A 19,978-nucleotide genomic window follows, 5' to 3' on the forward strand; every position below is an offset into this window, starting at 1 on the left:
GCTGAGGTCATTGATCTATATAAAAAAATGTAAAATGTTGTAAGAGTCTTGAGCTTTTGGATGATTTACTGTGTAAAAACAGGCCATAATATACCTTTTCTCTTTCTGCTGACTTAATCGGATGCATTCTGTTTTTGACGGATTTAATTTCATCTGCTTCCACTCATGCCAGAGTGCCATTTCTTTCAGTTGCTGATTTTTATTCCGCAACTTGTACTACATCCCATGAGTTCCTCAAGGTCTTCCAACCCATCCAGAATGTTATTACTCCATGTTTTGACTGGAGCCAGGCCACACAATCGCATTTCTTCTGTACAGTACACTGGCTGCAGACTGAATGGTAGGCCAGATTACATGTAAAACAATTTGGATAGCATTCAAGGCTATATTGTCGGCCTGCTAGGACATTGTATTCAGAAGACTGGGTCTCTTTACCTTGCCATTAAAACTGGCATGTAATATTGGACTACAAACTGCACCTTTTGTTTCCAGGATACAAAATTTGGAATTCATTACTGTCTGAGTTTCAGGTGATGATAGATTTGTTAGATTTTAGAAAGACAGCGAAGGCACTTCTTTTGAAAAGCCTTCACATTTTGTATTACAGAGGGAATTGTTTGGATTGGATGTGCTTTGATCTGATCTGTTATACTTTGTGACTTGTTAGTCTGTACAAGGCATATTTTTGTTGAAAGGCTTATATGTGATATTTTAATGTCAAATAGGAGGACTGTATATTTTGTTAAAATCCACTGAAACCCTTAAGATTGATGGACTATGGGGAGAAGTTATCAACATGGACTACTGTTAGACGTGTTATTTTACCACTGACTTATGCTATAATTAGCACAGGTCCCATTTGAGACTAGTCAGTAATTATCTGGATTAACAGTAAAATAACCCAAGCTGATAACTTCCCCCCTATAAATGTAAATAGAATTGAATTGGGCTATATCACTGCTGCCCAATCTTTTTGTGGCTGTGACTCCATGATTGCAGCCAAATAAGTGTGTGACCCCCCCCCCCCCCCCCCTTTGGAGGTGCAGTATAATGATGTGCCTGTGGAAAGCCCACCTATATTGTGACCCCAAACATGGGTTTTGTGTCCCCATTTGTGGTCCCACCTTACAGTTTGTGAAGCTCTGAGCTATATCCTTTACTTTATTTTCACTTCCACTGGCAGTTGGATATCTGCTGCATAAAAATGGTAAGTAATGCCAAATATTTCAAAAACATGAATCAGCAGCGTGAGGTACAAGTTAAATTATAGTGGAACAGGAGTAGGTCCTGGAAACCCCCCAGCTTAACACTTTGTTTCTTTTGAGAGTTCATTTCCACAATAGGCCTTCAGAAGCAATAAGCAATAAAGACTTTTTGATACTATATGCTTGGTATCCTCGTCTTTTATCACCTTACTCTTTTTCCTGTTGCACACCTGTGAGGATTAGGCTGTCTCCTTTTTTTGTTTAGACCAAGAAATAGATAAGTCACTCAAGTCAGAAAGTCTTGGTCTTTCCCCCAAACTTTAGCAAGTCTACAGTATGACCATGCTGGCAAGTCACTGTTCTGTCTGTACAAATTCCTATATCAAATGTACTCTCTCTAAAACACATTCTTCTACATTTAAAAACAGGCTGATTGTAAATGAATATTAAAATTGCCCAACAAACAGTGCAGGATGACAAGGGTATGAGCGTGTGTGGTAGAAGAGGTTTATGCTTTTACTATATTTGATTAAACCACCTATAAAACTTATCTAAGTGGTTTATAGTAAAATCATTAATGGAAGACAAGCAGGGGTAGAAATAGGAGCAATACAAAGAGGAAGCCTAGGTTATAATTTTGAAATGTGTCATCCCGAGTCACAGTAGGAGGGATAAGGGGTGTGAGAAAAGAGAATACTAATGTAACAAGGTTGGAGGGCGCAGCAATCACTTTTAGGCAAAAGATTGTTTCCGTACTATCCAGTGCTTTGAACAGAACAGAGGATGAGTCATGCTTTTGAATATAACTTTGCATTATGACAGTGTTGTGTTTATCTAGGGATATATATGTTAGGAATTCATTTGACCATGAATGTATGCCGTGTATTCCTGCAGATCAGAGTTAGCTATCTAAAAAAGGGATTGCATGCATTTGAAAAATGTGGAATGTGATTGTCAGTGGTCATAGGCAGCTCCATTGATGGCATTAATGATCCATTTATAGTGGCTCCTTGTCCTGAGTACTTGTAAGTATCTTTTGAGCTGTAACAAATGTCTTGAATATCTGCTACTACGTCAGTTGCTATTTGGGGTTTTTTATACTGTTCGGAAGAGACCAACAAGGTTTGGAGTAAATGAAGCCCACAGTGAATGTGGACCTGTCTGTTTTTGGAGTCAGTGAGAATCGGAGTGTGGAGTATTTCCATGCAAGAATATTTTTGTAAGTTGATGTTTTAATAGCTTCTTATGCCAAGTTCTTTCCCTTAAGACTCAGGCTACATTCCTTTTAAATGTTTAGGAAGAAGAAGAGAAACAACTCGCAGAATTACAAGAAAAGAAAGAAAGATCCAAGAGGGTATTTGAAGAGTGGCTGCAAAATTGCAAAAACAAACCCCGTCCTCTTCCAAACACCTATGGCTATGGTAATGGGAAGTTATCAGGTGTGTGCATCTTACCTTAGGCCTGGATGACTAATGATTTTAAGCATGACTTTACTGCTTACGCTCATGCCTCTTCTAGCTCTACAAACACAACAGCTTAAACCTCAACTTTGTAGAGAAGGCATAGCAGCTGTCTTAACCTCTGAAATGTTCACAGTTCAAAGCAGGTTGTTTGTCCTGAACTGCAATAAGTTGTTTCTTTTGGGATATTTGGATATTCAGTGGGTCTGTAAAAAAAAAAAAAAAACTACTACTTTGCCTTTCTAGTCTAATATATCTCAATGGGTTTGTTTTGTACATACTGTGACAAGAATGACCTTATTTGCTAGAGTATATTCATTATGATCTCATCCTCAAATATTTTGCTCTTGCCTGAGAGACATTTATTTGGAAGTTTTATTCTGGCTGATTAGATGACCATCTTGCTGCTTCCCTGAGGTTTACAGTTTGCATTCCCAGGAAGCTTTATGTTTCTACAGGTACATAACTACAATAATAGTGTTGCACGTGAGAAGAGCAGAGATGGTGAGTCGGAGGTCTGGGTAAAGAGATGGGTAGTGTAAAAATGATTTAGAAGGAAGGAATCCTGAAGAAGCTTCAGCAAACTGCAGGAGATTTAAATGTGCAATAGAAAAGGGACAGAGCAATGAACAGTGGAGAAAATTAAATCTAAATTGGAGCCATAAATAAATCTTGAAAAGCAAACGCATACAAGGGTTAAGAAACTGCTAATTTTGAAAAATGATTTTAACAAATCAAGGTAATAGTTGATCTAAAACAGTTTGAATGCTCTTGATGCAACGATATTATTAAATTCTCAATGTTGCACACACTGTACTTTGTATGGAAGATGGCTGATGTAGGCCTGGAAAAAATGCAATCCCAGACAAAATTGCACACAGTCTGTTTGAGAAAAAAATTAGAGGAATGTTGCTTTCCATTTAATCCAGTGAAATGAATATTGGCATTTGTGTGTTAGATCTTGGATCATATAGGGTTGTGAATGGTGTCATAAACATACAGCTCAGCTGTCAACAGCTCATAGCTGCTATTCATGGTTGTGACAAAGGCGCCGGGGCACAACACAAAGAAAGTTGCGGTGGACGTCTTCAGGTATGAGTTTGATGGTAGAATTGGGGGAGGGGTGGGGATTTGGGGGACAGGTGATGGATCGCGGACAGGTTGGAGAGAGAGGGAGATATGTTGGACCGGGGAGGGTGGAAGAGAGAGGGAGAGATTGGCAGACCACGAGGAGAGAAGAACTGGCCCCTGCTTTCTGAATGCATGTGAACAGGGGTGCTCAGTGTGATGGCAGCCGAATGCCTGTGTCTTGCTATCTCAGCAGCTGGCAAAACTAACCAGAGTAGACCGGAGGGGGAGCCGTGGTGACTCTGGCATTGGCGCGTTTTTGACGAAAAAAAACCCCCAAATCCTGCGGCTGAGGCAGTCGCAGAGAGGAACCGGGTACAGATCGGAACCTGGGGAAAGCAGAGCCTGATCAGCGCCAGGAAAAGGGTCTGGGGACGAAGGGAAAGTGAGAAAAGAGGAAGAGTAAAATCTTGGCTTGGGGGAGAAAACTCATTCTGGATCTAGGAGGGAGGGAGGAGGGGGTCTGGAACTCAGAAGGAAGGGAGGGAGGGGAGGAATACCTTGCTAGCCCGTTTCATTGCCTACCGAAACGGGCCTTTTATACTAGTCTTATATAAATTGCAAATGACACAGATTGAACGTCACTATCCTTTATCATAAAATGATGATATAAATACTTTCTACATATCTGAATTCACCATGACAATTCCCTTTTGATCACAGGTGCTCTCTACCTGATGCTCTTCTGTTTTCTCTGAAGGCAAGAAAAACCGCTAAGTCACACAGATGCAGTTGAAAATATCTATCTAGTTAAAACCTTTGCTACTACAGAAGAGGGGGGGGGGGGGGGCAGGGATTTTATTCCAAGAACTTCCCCTGGTGAATTTACTATCTTGTTCTAGCCCTAAGAGCTTTGCAGTAATTTAAAATTTGGGGCATTGTAATTGTACTCTTTTTCTTGATCAGAAATAAATCAGTTTATTTTTAAGATATTGTGGAATTAGAAAATGTTCAAAGAAGAGCGACCAAAATGATAAAGGGGATGAAACTCCTCTCGTATGAGGAAGGGCTAAAGAGGTGAGGGCTCTTCAGCTTGGAATAGAGACGGATGAGGGGGAGATATGATTGAGGCCTACAAAATCCAGAGTGGTGTAAAATGAATAGAAGTAAATCAATTTTTTTTACTCATTCGAAAAGTACAAAAACTAGAGAAAGTTACATGGAAATACTTTTAAAACAAATAGGAGGAAATATTTTTTCACTCAACAAATAGTTAAGCGCTGCAACTCTTTTGCCAGAGGATGTAGTAACAGTGGTTAATATATCTGGGTTTAAAAAAGGTTTGGACAAATTCCTGAAGAAAAAGGCCATAGTCTGCTATTGAGACAGAGAGGGGTTGATACCGAGGAATGTTGCTGCTAATTGGGTTTCTGCCAGGTACTTGTGGCCTGGCTTGGCCACTGTTTGGAAAACAGGATACTAGCTAGATGGACCATTGGTCCGACCCAGGATGGCTACTCTTATGTTTTTATGTTATGTTTTTTTGATGATGCAAAAACTTTGCCAAATTCGTAAATATTTTTCAGTTGAACAATTTAGACTTCTGGTCCAGGCTGTAATCTTGTCCCAAATGGATTACTGTAACATCATGTATTCGGGATGTTCTTGTCAATAACTGAAAAGAATTGCAATCAGTTCAGAATACAGCGCTTTGCCTGATCTTCTTGAAAAAGTCAGAATCTGTTTATTTTAACCACTAGCTACCAATAAAAGCCAGAATTCAGTTCAGACAGGCTTGTTTTATTTTTAAGCTGTTACAAGGTTTATAGTTTGGTATTTGCATATTTTTATGATCACATCCATTTTCTATTCTGGTAGGAAACTGTAGGTCCAGTAACTCAAATCTTTCATTTTCCTTCTGTAAGGGGTGGAAAATGTTTAAACCAGGTTGAGCTTTCTCTGGGTTTCCGAGTGGCTAGATTTTGGAAAGAACTCTCTTCTGTTTAGCAGATTTTATATTCTTAATTTGATTTTAGGAAAAATCTTAAAACTTTTTTTTTTATTTTGCAAATTTGTATTATGAAGTAATTTAGTCTTTTTTGAATGGCTTTTGTAACATCGTAGATGATGACATATAAAGACCTGTATGGTCAATCCAGTCTGCCCAGCAAGATAAACTCATAAGGTATGATGTGATACTTCATATGTTTACCTGATCTTGATTTGTCCTTGCCATTTTCAGGGCATAGATCGTAGGTCCTTGTTCTGAAACATAAGTTGTTAATCAAAGCCCTGAAAAGCTCTACTCCAATCCATCCAAATCTATTAAGTCATGATCAGAGTACAGGCTATGGAAGTCTGCCCCAACGCTGTTCTTGTTCTCCAACTTCTGAAGCTGAATATGTCCAGCCACGATCGGGGCACAGACCATAGAAGTCTGCCCAGCATTGGCTTTGCTTCCCAGTTACCAATGGTGCCACCTAATCTCCGCTAAGCTTTTTTGGGTCCATCCTTCTAAACAGGATTCCTTTTATGTTTCATTACTGTTTTCACCTCCACGTTGGATGGGAGCACATTCCAGGTATCTACCACCCTCTTAGTGAAAAAACACTTTCTGACATTATTCCTGAGTCAGCCCCCCTCAACCTCAATTCATGTCCTCTAGTTCTACCATAATTTCAAATCCTGCTATGGTTAAGTACAATATTTTCTTTTATGTTTTTATATTATTCATTGGTTTGAATTGAGCTTTGATTATTCCAAGAGTTTGCTCCTGCCTTTATTCTGTTAAGTGCTTATAACTACAAGGTATTAGTGGTCTACAGGACTTTTTTATTTTATATTAAAAAGAACTTCAAGATAGTCAGTCATTCTTGTACCCTAGCCAAGGTACCATCTCTCAGTGTTTAATGATGTCACCATGTGGAAGGAAGATCCATTTCCATACACTCATTTGAAACCTACCGTCTTGCCTCATGTATGTATTATCCTTGGTGTGCTTTTAACCTATGCTTGGAATAAACTTCCTGAGCCCCTATGCCAAGCTTCCTCCCTGCCCATCTTCAAATCCTTGCTCAAAGCCCACCTCTTCAATGTCGCCTTCGGCACCTAACCATTATACCTCTATTCAGGAAATCTAGACTGCCCCAATTTGTTTGACTGCACATTTTGTCCATTAGATTGTAAGTTCCTTTGAGCAGGGACTGTCCTTCTTTGTTAAACTGTACAGCGCTGCGTAACCCTAGTAGCGCTTTAGAAGTGTTAAATAGTAGTAGTAGTACAAATGAAAGGCTCAAAAAGTACCTGACCTAGAAAATTAGCTTTATTAGTGGAATTTCTTTGAGCATGCAGGAGCTGTGCACTCTAGATCCTACTAATTTATACAAGGTGGTACTTAAAAACATCTTGTGTTTTGCTTAAGTCTGAAGGATTTCCACCATAAGAAGTTGGTGGTTCTTCCAACATTTTTCTCATGCCTCTGTTGCACTGATGGTGAATAAGCCTTGCCTACATTGGATTGCAAGAGCTATCTGATGTGAACGAAATACCTTAGAAAACTTATTCAATTTTTTGTTTCCTTTTGCCTCAAAAAGCCTCAGTTACTGTGTTAAAGAGAACTCTGTGTAATTGCATATTCCTTCGCTTATGCCCAAACTGATCAGACCTTGGAGTGGTACATCATTGTCATGGCTGCATCAGTGGCCCATCTAAGGGTCAACCAGTATAGAAGGAATATAGAAGGCACGTTTGCATCTCATTCTCTGGATATTCAATTGAAATCAATTCTTGTATACTGCTAATAACCCCTTTCAAGGGTTCATTGCGGTTTGTAAATTCCCACTATGACCTCGTGGGTAGCCTTTTTAAGGGTGCGAATGCCGCTCCAGCGTCCTAATTACAGCAAATTTTTAAGCATTATCCTGAAATTTAAAGTTACAATGTAGTAAGACTAAATTGCAGGCGTAAATTCAGACATGTTGTAGCATCAGTTTTTATTCTGTATACTTGAGCTCTGAGCCTCTCCTTACTAGGGCTGTGCTTCTCAACAGGTGTGTGGCATAAGTTTCTCCTGCACCTTCATGATTGTTTCCCCAGTTTAGTTGTAACTCTGCATCCTGATTTTAAATGGGAACCACATTCCTAAAAGCATACTGCTGCTGCAAGCTGTGCTGAGATTTGTCTGGGCCACAAAGCAGCCTCTCCAGAAGAGCCCACTGCCACCAAAGAACTTTTCCAAAAGAAAAATACCCACTGACCCTGTTGCCTGGCCAACAGAAAAAAAATTGCAAGAGGATCTACAGCTGACTCTGAGCTGCCTTACAGCGAGCAAGAAAAGCTCTTTCAGAAGAGCTCCCCCACCCACCCACCCACCCCCCTCCACTGCTGCTCTGGTTTACCTTCTGCCTTTCTGACCTCTAGTAGAGGTGTGTAGGAGGCTCTTCCACTCCCTACTTTTACCACAGGTTACACTGAAGTGCATTCTCAGGCTAAAAAATCTTTGTAGGTGGAGGCGACCACACCTTGAATATTGTGTGCAATTCTGATCACTGCATCTAAACAAAATAGCTGAATTAAAAAAAAAAAAAAGTACAGAGAAGGGAGACCAAAATAAGGATGTAATGACTCCTCTCTGAGAAAAGGTTAAAGAGGTTAGAGCTGTTCAGCTTGGAGGAGACAGCTGAGGGGAAATATAATAGAGGTCTATAAGTGAACAGAGTGGAATGGGTAGACATGAATCACTTGTTTACTCTTACCAAAAGTACAAGGAGCAGGGGACATGCCAAGAAGTTACTAAGTAGTACATTTAGAACAAATTGTAGAAAATATTCTCCACTGAACATATAATTAAACTCTGAAATTCATTGCCAGAGAATGTGGTAAAAGTGGTTAGAGTACCAGGGTTTAAAAAAAGGCTTGGCAAGTTCCTGGAAGAAAAGTTCATAAACCATTATTAAAAGGTGGGGAGAATCCACTGCTTATTTCTGTGATAAGCAGCATGAAATTTATTTTACTCCTGGGATCTTGCCAGGTACTTGTGGCCTGGATTAGCCACTGTTGTAAAAAGGTACTGGGCTTGATGGGCCTTGGTCTGTCCAAATAGGACATTGTTTATCTACTTAAGTACCATTGTTGCCGCTGTAGCTCACCTTCTTTCTTCCCAAAGAAGAAAGAACTGTGTGGGAAAAGTCTCCCATTGCTGCAATTAGCAATTTAGGTAAAAATGTCAAGAGGCTGAGAGAGGTGCTGCCTGTGCACTGTGAGACCAGAGAAATTGGATTGGGTGGAGGACCACAATAAGAAAAGTGCTATCTGGGGAGGGAGAAGGGCAACAATGAGAAATTGCTGCCTGAGGAAAGGTAAGAAAATCAGAATTGCTGCCTTTATGTATTTATGAGGGACAGAAAGATTGACAGCTCAGCTATGTGCATGGGGAGGGAGCAGAGAGAGAGGACATGTTGGCTCTGTGTGTGCGAGAGAGCGGCGGAGGGAAGGACATGCTGGTTACTCTGAACTAAACTGTGGATAAAGAGAAGGTCCTTAATGCAATTGGATTCCAAGAAAATACAAGAGGAATCAGAAAATAGACCATTTGTATTGGGTGCTACTGGTATTACGTTTCCAAGCATATCTTGATATGTTGCCAAAGTCCAAAAGGAAGCTCTCTTTAGTACAATGCAGATATTTATTTTTTGTACATTTATATATCCCACATTATCCCACAAGGGCGGGCTCAGTGCGGCTTACACAGTTACAAATGGTTACATTTCTGGAAGGGTACAGGTATAAAGGAGCCTATGGAAGGGATAACAACGTGGATAAAACAGGGGAGCAAGTCGAAGTAGGTGCAGTCGGGGGTCAGGTGGGTACGGCCGAAGTGAGGATGACTAGGATGAAGTATTATCAGTTGGATAAGCAATCTTGAATAAATACGTCTTTAAGGATGACTTGAAGAGCTGGTGGTCATCTATCTCCTTCAGCTGCCGCGGTAGAATATTCCAAGATTTCGTGCTGGCGTATGAGAAGGTGGAAGCGAAAAGTAATTTGTACTTACACTTTCCAAGTTGCAAGAATGTTAAGTGGAGGAAGGATCGAGCAGCCACCAATGTGTTTCTAGAAGAAAGATGTATGAAATCTAGCATATAGACAGGGGCTTACCCATAAATCATCTTGTGAGTCAATGTGCAGATTTTATAAGTAATATGGTCTTTAATGGGAAGCCAATGTAGAATAAAACATAGAGGGTAAGCATGCTCAAAGCGTGATATTAAGATGAACGTTAGCAGTAAATATGAATGAGTGAGATTATCTTCAACATACCCTGGTATAATTATTAATTTATTTACTGCCTTTTTGAAGGCATTCACTCAAGGTGGTGTACAGCAAAAATAAGTCAAACATAGGCAACAGAAAATTACAGCAATAAAAATATTATAATACAAGGTGTGGCATAGTATGCTACATTACAATGTCAACACAATATGCAATAAAACATTTTAATAGACATCATAGGGTGTAAGCAACAATGAAACACATAGAGTAACAGGAGTTAGAAAATAAGGGAACTAATTTAAAGAAAGCTGCACATAAAGTCAGAATGATGCATGAATAAAATGTCAGCTAAGGTAGGATAAGCAAGTCCTGCTACAGTATATGCAGCCGGTGTCACACTTTGTATGTATGTGACTAGCAGGGTAGTTAACATAAAAATAGCCATACTGGGTCAGACCAGTGGTTACTATGGACTTTTCCTCCAGGAACTTGTCTAAACCTTTTTTTAAACCCAGATACACTAACCGCAGATACTACATCCTCTGGAAACGAGTTCTAGAGCTTAACTATTTGTTTATCTCTTTCCTAATAATTCCTAACATTCTGTTTGCTTTTTTTGGCTGCTGCCATATACTGGGCAGAAGATTTTAATGTATTGTCGACAATGATACCTAGATCTTTTTCTTGGGTGCTGATTCCTAGAGTGGAACCTAGAATCAAATAACTATGATTTGGATTATTCTTCCAAATGTTCACCACTTTGCACTTGTCCACATTAAGCCATTTGGATGCCCACTTCCTGCAATTTTTCACAATCTGCATTCGTTTTAACAACTTTGAATACATTTGTGTTGTCTGTAATCACCTCACTCATTGTACCCATTTCTAGATCATTAATAAATATGTTAAATAGCACCAGTCCCAGTACAAATCCCTGGGGCACTCCACTGTTTACCCTCCTCCACTGAGAGAATTGGCCATTTAACCCTACCCTCTGTTTTCTATCCATCAACCTATTCCTAATCCACAACTTTACCTCCTATCCCAAGGGTTAGTAATTTTGTCAGGAGCCTCTCATCAGGGACTTTGTCAAAAGCTTTCTGAAAATCGATACACTATTTCAACCAGCTCACCTTTTATTCACATTCTTATTCACTTATTCAAAGTGGTGAGGCAAGACTTCCCATGGATGAATCCATGTTGACTGTGTCCCATTAAACATGTTTGTCTATGTGTTCAGTGATTTTATTCTTCCATTAAAGGCCTGGGTGAAGAGCCAAGCTTTCACCAGCTTCCTGAAGAGAGAGAGTCTTGTATTAAGCAAAGCTTTTCAGGGAGTGCATTCCAGAGTGTAGGGGCCATATAGAAATGAGGTTCATCTCTGAAAGTTCAAACACTGGGTTGCAGTTCTTTGCTGCTGGGGAGTGAATCATTTTGATGGCTCTGAAATGTAATAACATATTTCAGAGAGATGTGATTGAAAAAAAACAACCACCCACAAATGTATACTTTTGTTTATAGGGCAGACAATGAGTTTTCCTTAGTAAAATATTGCCTATTTTTTCTATCCATGTGGGAAAGGTAATTTTGGTAAATTCCATTCACTAGCCAGTACATCCAAGGGGATTCAATTAGCTTCATGCCTTAACTTCAGATCTGCCATGAGGCCTGATGCCCATATGCTTCTCAAAATTCTCTCTCAACCTGTCTTAATTATGTCTCGGGATTTTCAGTGCTTAGAAGTACATTTTCTTGTGTTTTACTTTTAGGTGGCTAGCAGTCAATAGTCTACTAAATACAGCAACTTAACAAAAATTGATGTGCCGTGTGGATCAAGCAAGTTTGAAAATGTGCCCTATGTTAAGAGGTTAAAGGAAATCAGGGAGAAGGGACAGCTAAGACCTGTGGGATTCTTTAACTGAATTTAAAATTTAAATTGGTGAATGTATCTTTATTTAAAGCACACGTTTAGACAATCCTACAGTCAAAACTGCTATATAGTCTGGGAGCATTCCTAAAGTGCCCTAAAATTAACTATATAATTATGGTAAGATGGGAATTGACAGGAATTCCCTTTAGCAGTATTTATAGCATTAGGAGAAAAAAAAAGCACTGGTTTAAATTCTATTTTTAAACAATTTGGGTGGGAGTACAGTATTCTTGTATCAGCATTATTCCTCCAGATCTCAATGCTGGTCAGGTTCCTTCCAGACATAAAACCAGATGCTTTTTGGCCCAGTTAGAAGGGGTGAGGCACACATTACTTCCTATGCTTTGCTCTGGGAAGCTCAAAACTTGCTGACAGTTGCTATTACTTGGCTGAGTTATTTATCTGGAAAAATTCTCTTCTGTGAACAGGCTAATGTATTCCAGACATTGTTTTGATCATGCATGCGAGGTGTTTGTTATAATGTCAACACAATCCAAACTGTCATTGTAAGGCTAACATATGCCTGCTGTTAGCTATTAGAGGCCAGTGAAAAATCACAGAGACCTGGAAAAACTGTTTCTGCAACTTTAAGACAAAGCTTTAAAAAAAAAATAAAAAAAGCCAATTAATAGCATTAGACAAAAGCTGGGTGGTAATACACTCATTGCTTGCTGTTTGTAGTTATTAATAATTAGCTGCTGCTATTGAATTCTCAAGAATTTTTGACAAGTATTTAACTGATAGCCTAGTGGTGGGAGCAGCAGGCTGTGAACCAAGGAAACCAGAGTTCATGTCCTGCTAATGCTTATTGTGCTTGTCAGCAAGTCACTTCACCCTCTGTTGCCTCAGGTACAATCTTAAGAGATGATTTTATAAATCATTTTCTGTGTGAAAAGCATTGTTTACACAAAGAAAAAGGCTGTTAAAAATAAAATTGTGCAAGAGCACAGACTCACAAAAAGGTGCTTTTATATGATCTACATGTACATAAGAACAGAAGCATTACCATACTGATTCAGACTGAAGGTCCATCAAGCCCAGTATCCTGTTTCCAACAGTGGCTAATCAAGGTCACAGTACCTGGCAAGATCCCAAAAGAGTAAAACAGATTTTATGTCGCTTATCCTAGAAGTAAGCAGTGGATATTCCCACGCCCATCTTAATTGTTTATGGATTTTTCTTTTAAGAAATTATCGAAAACATTTTTTAAACCCTGCTAAGCTAACTGCTGACAACAAATTACAGATTTTTTAAAACTTTATTAATTTTAAAACAACATAGTATTTATGTAAACATACAACATAATATGGAATAGAATAAAATTTAAAAAAAAAAGTCAGTGAGACAATTTTTTTCTTAATAAAACGGTACTTGACGGGGGCGTGTCAAGATGGCGCCGAGAGCGGACGCTTGGTGAGATCGCTCCAGCCAGTTCTGCTAATTTTTTGTTCTTTCTGGAAATATGCCTCATTCTAAAAGGAAAGGAGCAGTCCGGACAGTTCCCCCACCTACCGGGACGTCCACGCCGGCGAGAACGGGACTGGAGCATTTCTTCCCCGCTCTTTCCCAGGTAGCAAGCGGGGTGGATTCCTTGGCGGGAGGATCTGGTGAAGCAGAACCCTCGCCGGAATGTGAAATATCGCTCTCCCCTCTGCCGCTCTCTAAGATTCCTCCAAGCCCAGCAGTTGTGGTGAACCGGGAGGAGAAACTAACGGACACTGGAAGAGTAGAAGTTGGCGGACCCAGTGGGGTGACCTATTCACCGATAACATCCAAATTTGCTGGGAAGGAAATGGAGGTTAATCTGGGGACAATATGGCTGAAACTACTAGAGATGGAAAAAACCCTTCAACAATCGTCTGTAGAGGTAAAAACCTTAGGTGTTAAGATGCAAGAATTGAAAGACTCTGTGGACACGATTAAACAAGATTTTTCACAGAAAATTGAGAATTTACAAAATGAGGTGGTACAAACAAACGAATTCAAAGCTGCTGTGGTAAAAGACAATATGGATATCAGGAGAAAGCTTGAACAAATTGAAAATCACAATAGGAGACTGAACCTACGTCTGCTTAATTTTCCTAAATTGTATGGGGTTTCTCCCCAAGATCTATTCACCAGATTTCTTAAAGAAAATTTAAAATATCCCCAAGAAGCAATTCCTCCATTAGAAAAAATTTACTTTATACCAAATACGATTAAAAAAGCAGACGAGGTAATAAATGGTCAACCTGGAAGTGAAATGGATGTGGAGAATCTAACAGCAATTTTGGAACAGTCAATAGATACTGCCACTGAAAGGGCGACGTTGTTAGTGACTTTTGTTTTTCAACAGGATTTGAATGCTGTAATGAGACTACTTTAAAACAACGAATCACAATTTTGGTGGGGAAAAATTATATGGTTGTTCCCAGATGTGACTAAAGTGACTCAGCAAAAGCGAAAACAGTTCCTTTCAATGAGACTAAAAACAATAGAAATGGGAGGTTCCTTTCTGTTAGCATACCCATGTAAATGTATAGTGAAGTTTAATAATACTAAATATGTTTTTTATGTTCCTGATCAGCTTAAGTTGTTCCTAGATTCAAAACAACGATAGAGATAATGGAATAATAGACTGAGAAATGCGGTGTCGTCATTTTCTTGCAGAAATTGTTAAAACAAATGTTGCTTCACCTATTCTAATCCCCCCCAGTTTTTGGGGTCTAAGAAAGCCATTTAAAGTGTAAAGCTAAAAGATTATGTAAGAAAAGTTTTATTTTGTGGCTGTTTTTCACTTAACAGTAATATTTCTGTTTAAGTTTAAAGTAAATCAATAAAAATTATGAAATAATAAAAAAAAAAAGTCAGCTGATATGAGTAAAACAGAACAGTATATGCAACATACTTTAGAGAATTAATTCCTTTTCACAAGATACATAGTCGTCTAGCAGCGACCATGCTTTGTAGAAAGATGAGAAGTGACCCAATCTCATGGCAGCCAGTTCCTCATATCGCCTATAGGAGCACAGCAGATTCCACCATTCATGAAAAACAAGCTGATTATTTTTCCAATGCAATCAGATGAAGAGCGAGAGAAATCATTAAGTTAAACAGTTTGGCATATTTTTGAAGAATGGACAAGCTAGGAGTCGAAGCCTTAATATTTTAAAAGACAAAGAGTCTTGGATTGTAAATATTTTCTGGGTAGTGTCCCAAACCGAACTCCAGTACGACTGTAGGTTACAACAAGAGAGAAGCAAATGTTCTAGGGTACCCACTCCAGAATGACATGACCAACATAGATTTGAAACACTTGGGTATACTTTAGCAAGCTTTACAGGCGTCCAGTAGGATTTATGAACAATGTAATAGGTAGATTGTAGGAGGGCAGCTGAAAGAGACGAACACATAGATTTTGTCCAAAAAAGATCCCACTCCTTACTGGACAGCGAGACATTTAATTCATTTTCCCAAGCGGAGATAAGGCCAGACCATATATTAGGTTTTGACAGTTGCATGAGTTTCTACAGTTTAGATGCAGATTTTGGACCCATAAGGGATTGACATAAACTACTGAAACTTGAGACTGTAGATTGATGGAGCAGGATAGCGATGCTCAATAATCTGAGTCAGATTTTTCCAAAAAGTATTATGCGATTGGGGAATGTTATAACAAGTACAAAAATCTTGAAAAGGGATAATAGGAACAACTGACTTGGCGACCAGATATTGGCTAAATGCCATATTTTGTGAAGAAAACATTCCAGAGTTTAATTACATGTCATGTAAAGAAATATTTTCTCTAGTTTGTTTTAAATTTACTTCTTAGTAGCTTCTTTGCATGTCCCCTATTCCTAGTATTTTTGGAAAGAATAAACAAGCGATTCACATCTATCTATCTACTACTACTACTACTACTACTACTTGACATTTCTTTAGCGCTACTAGGGTTACGCAGCTGTTCTACTCTACTCGGTATTTTATAGACCTTTAGCATATTTTCCCTCAGCCATCTCTTCTCCAAGCTGAAGAGCCCTAGCCTTTTTAGCCTTTCCTCATAAGGAAGTTGTCCCATCCCCTTTATCATTTTTGTCACCCGTCTCTGTACTTTTTCTAATTCTGCTATATGCTTTTTGAGATTTGTTGAGCAGAATTGCACACAGTATTCAAGGTGTGATTGCACCATGGAGTGATACAAAGGCATTATAAAATTCTCATTTTTGTTTTCCACTCCTTTCCTAGTAATTCCTATCATTCTATTTTTTTTTCTTAGCTGCTGCTGCACACTGAGCAGAGGGTTTCAATGTATCATCAATGATGACACCTGGATCCTTTTCCTGGATGGTGATGCTTAATGTGGAACCTTGCATCATATAGTTATAATTTGGGTTCCTTTTTCTCTCATGCGTCATTTTGCACTTGCTCACATTAAGTGTCATCTTCCATTGGGATGTCTAGTTTTCTAGTCTCGTAAGGTCCTCTTATAATTTTTCACAATCCTCTTGCGATTTAACAGCTCTGTGTCATCAGCAGATTTAATTACTTCACTACTTACTCCCATCTCTATATCATTTATAAATATGTTCAAAAGCAGCACATAACAAAGATCCCTGGGGAACCCTACTATCTACCCTTCTCCATTGAGAATACTGACTGTTTCACCCCATGTTGTTTTCTATCTTTTTAATCGGTTTTTAATGCACAATAGGACATTATCACCTATCCTTTGACTTTTTAACTTCCTTAGGAGTCATTCATGAAGTACTTTGTCAAATGCCTTTTGAAAATCCAGATAGATGTTCCTAGGACCATAATTTGGATGGAGTTGGGACAGAATGGTGATGTATGCACATTTTATAAAATATATGTGTATACACATAGAGTACATGTATATATTTATACTTTCATCAGAGCAGGTGTAAATTGTTTGAGCATGTGTGTATTTTTTGGATGGAATTTGGAAATCTGTTTTATAAGGTACTTTTGTGGCCTTCATGAATTAAATATAAAATAGATAGCGTTTTCCAACTTTGTTATGAAATAGTCCTCATGGACATAATTCACAACTTTTCTTTCCCCATAGAATGAGAGAAAAACCGTAGACAATAAGGCCTTTAGATAGTCCTCTGAGAAATAGCCGTTTGCATATAACATGCTACCAGGAAAAACTGCAAGCTAAATCTATGAGGATGATATTCGAAAGGGTTTAACTGGGCAGGAGTACTGCAGTTGCAGTAGTGTCTCATGTCCCAGCAATTTGAGCATGCCCAGCAGGAGCTTGAAGCTACACCTAACATGATGGAATTCTTCAGCCCATCTCCTGAAAGTGGTTTCTGGTTGGTGAGTCCTGGGGATCTAATTGTGAGTCTGATGGGCTGGGATGCCCATTGTCTGAGTCACACAGTACAGGGATGTTGTTCTCCACGTGGGGTGGGGGGCACCTGGTATATCAGTTATATGGAGTCCAAGGCTCCATTCACTTGGTGCCTTAGCATTTCCATCAAAGGTGGCCAGGATGATAGCAGTGCAATGGTGATGGTGTGTCTTAAGTAAGGCAGGACCAAGAGTGCTGCAGTGGTTCTAGGTGGAATGCCATCTGCTGGTGATCTTGGCTGTTCACAGAGCAAGAGTAAACAATATTTCCATTATGTCCCACAGATCAATCCAGAGACAAGTGGGTTATGTCCCCCTACCAGCAGGTGGCGATAGAACATCAGAGCTGTGCCGTAAAGGATACTGTGCAGCAGCCTCACTTTCAGTATTCTCTCTATCTCAGCAGGTGGACGGGCATATCCTGCAGAGCTGTCATTATGGTGCTTGCTCCTGGCCTGTTCCCTCAGGTCTAGTTGAGCTTGGGGGTCTTAGCTTTCTCTGCCTGCCTGTTATGAAGTTTTATTGGTATATATAAAAGAAAAAATATATTTGTTGGGTTAAATAAAGTATAGTAATGGATGGAAGCTGATGAAAGGGTTTTTGCCGATGATAGAGGTTCAGTGTGAACAGCCCAGAATAAGCTTTAAACAAGCATACAAAGAGCGTTCCATGGACTGGTCTGATAGGGTGTTGTATTTACCATGGACCTCTGAGGCTTTTCCCATTCTTTCCCTCCTACACATGTAAGATACAAAGGCTCAGTCTGGTATCAATTTTTTCCACTTAAGGTTAACAAGATATTTCAATGAATCCAAAACAGGGAAGAGGGAGCCCTAGAGAATAGAGACTGAGATGATGCATAGATCTTCCAGTAATCCAACAAGTAGAAGTTTTAGAAAATTTTGAGGGGTGCAACTTGATCTTATGAGCTGTTTGGCAATAATTAGCTGAGAACTGAGGTGGCCTGTGTTAATGATTCATTCAACCATTTAGCGATCCAACAAAGTTGTAAAGGTTTTAGATCTAAGTCATTTTCATCTAATCTAGCAATAATCAAAATATCATCTGCATAAATGTGAAAGCTCTAGGGCCTGATTCCTGAATCAGAGTGGGCAAGGGAGAAAGAAAAATATTGAAGAGATAAGGAAGACCCATGGGGAAATACAATGGAGTATTGTGTTCAGTTTTGGAGGCCATATCTTGCGAAGGATGTTAAAAAAATGGAAGCGGTGCAAAGAAAAGCTACGAGGATGGTATGGGATTTACGTTCCAAGACGTATGAAGAGAGGCTTGCTGACCTGAACATGTACACACTGGAGGAAAGGAGGAACAGGGGTGATATGATACAGACGTTCAAATATTTGAATGGTATTAATCCGCAAACGAATCTTTTCCGGAGATGGGAAGGCGGTAGAACGAGAGGACATGAAATGAGATTGAAGGGGGGCAGACTCAGGAAAGATGTCAGGAAGTATTTTTTCACGGAGAGGGTGGTGAACGCTTGGAATGCCCTCCCACGGGAGGTGGTGGAGATGAAAACGGTAACAGAGTTCAAACATGCGTGGGATATGCATAGAGGAATCCTGTGCAGAAGGAATGGATCCTCAGAAGCTTAGCTGAAATTGGGTGGCGGAGCAGGTGGGGGGAAGAGGGGGTGGTGGTTGGGAAGCAAGGATAGGGGAGGGCAGACTTATACGGTCTACCAGAGCCGGTGATGGGAGGCGGGACTGGTGGTTGGGAGGCGGGAAATACTGCTGGGCAGACTTATATGGTCTGTGCCCTGAAAAGGACAGGTACAAATTCAATTCAAGGTAAGGTATACACATATGAGTTTGTCTTGGGCAGACTGGATGGACCATGCAGGTCTTTTTCTGCCGTCATCTACTATGTTACTATTAGAAAAAGAAGCATCTTTTTAAACAGCATAGAAGTGTCAAATCAGAAAAGATTTAAACCATTGCAAAACCATTCCAACCAACCCATAAGCTTCAATCAAGTAAGTAAGATCTTATGGCCAACCATGTCAAAGGCATACACTAGATCTAGTGAAACAGCAAGAACAATCTGGCCAAGATAGCATGGGTTTCACTTGGCAATGCTGTCAGCACTGGTTTCAGGCATGGTTGTAGCACAGAAACAGATTGCCTAGAGTGCAGAATATTCTGGTTTTTCCAGGAACTCATTCAGCTGATTAAGAACTAACTTCTCAGTAGGTTTTGAAGCAAAACAAAGACTAGATATAGATGGATAGTTGAAGGATTATCTAAATAAAGAGAAGAATTTTTTTAGAATGGGAATAACAGTAGACTGTTTCTAGCAAGCTGGAACGATACCTAAACTCAGGCTATGATTAACCATAGAAAGTAGAAGAGGCTGTAAGCCATGTAAAGAAATAGCAATCCATTTAGAAGGCATTGGGTTCAGTGGAGAAAAAGATTAAAAAATAGTTATAGGATTTGGACAAGGAACTTGAGAATAGCCATACTGGGTCAGACCTATGGTCCATATAGCCCAGTATCCTGCTTCCAGCAGTGGCCAATCCAGGTCATAAGTACTTGGCAGAAACTCAGTAGCACTATTCCATGCCACTAATCCTTGGGCAAACAATGTCTTCCCCCATGTCCATCTCAATAACAGACTATGGAGGTCAAAGAGGCTTCCTGAAACCGTGTTCCTATAAGCAAACAAAT

General features: G+C 39.6%; 1 protein-coding gene across 1 annotated transcript in view; it reads left to right on the forward strand.

Annotated features, from left to right (window-relative positions):
- Window positions 1-19,978, forward strand: part of CCDC34 (coiled-coil domain containing 34) — an 84,735-nt gene that overhangs the window by 58,851 nt on the left and 5,906 nt on the right. The window contains exon 5 of the mRNA XM_030200693.1: window positions 2,503-2,644. Within this exon, the coding sequence (XP_030056553.1) occupies window positions 2,503-2,644 (142 nt within the window). The remainder of the gene's footprint in view (window positions 1-2,502; window positions 2,645-19,978) is intronic.

This window comes from Microcaecilia unicolor, chromosome 4 (assembly GCF_901765095.1).
Source record: "Microcaecilia unicolor chromosome 4, aMicUni1.1, whole genome shotgun sequence".
Lineage (NCBI taxonomy): Eukaryota > Metazoa > Chordata > Amphibia > Gymnophiona > Siphonopidae > Microcaecilia > Microcaecilia unicolor.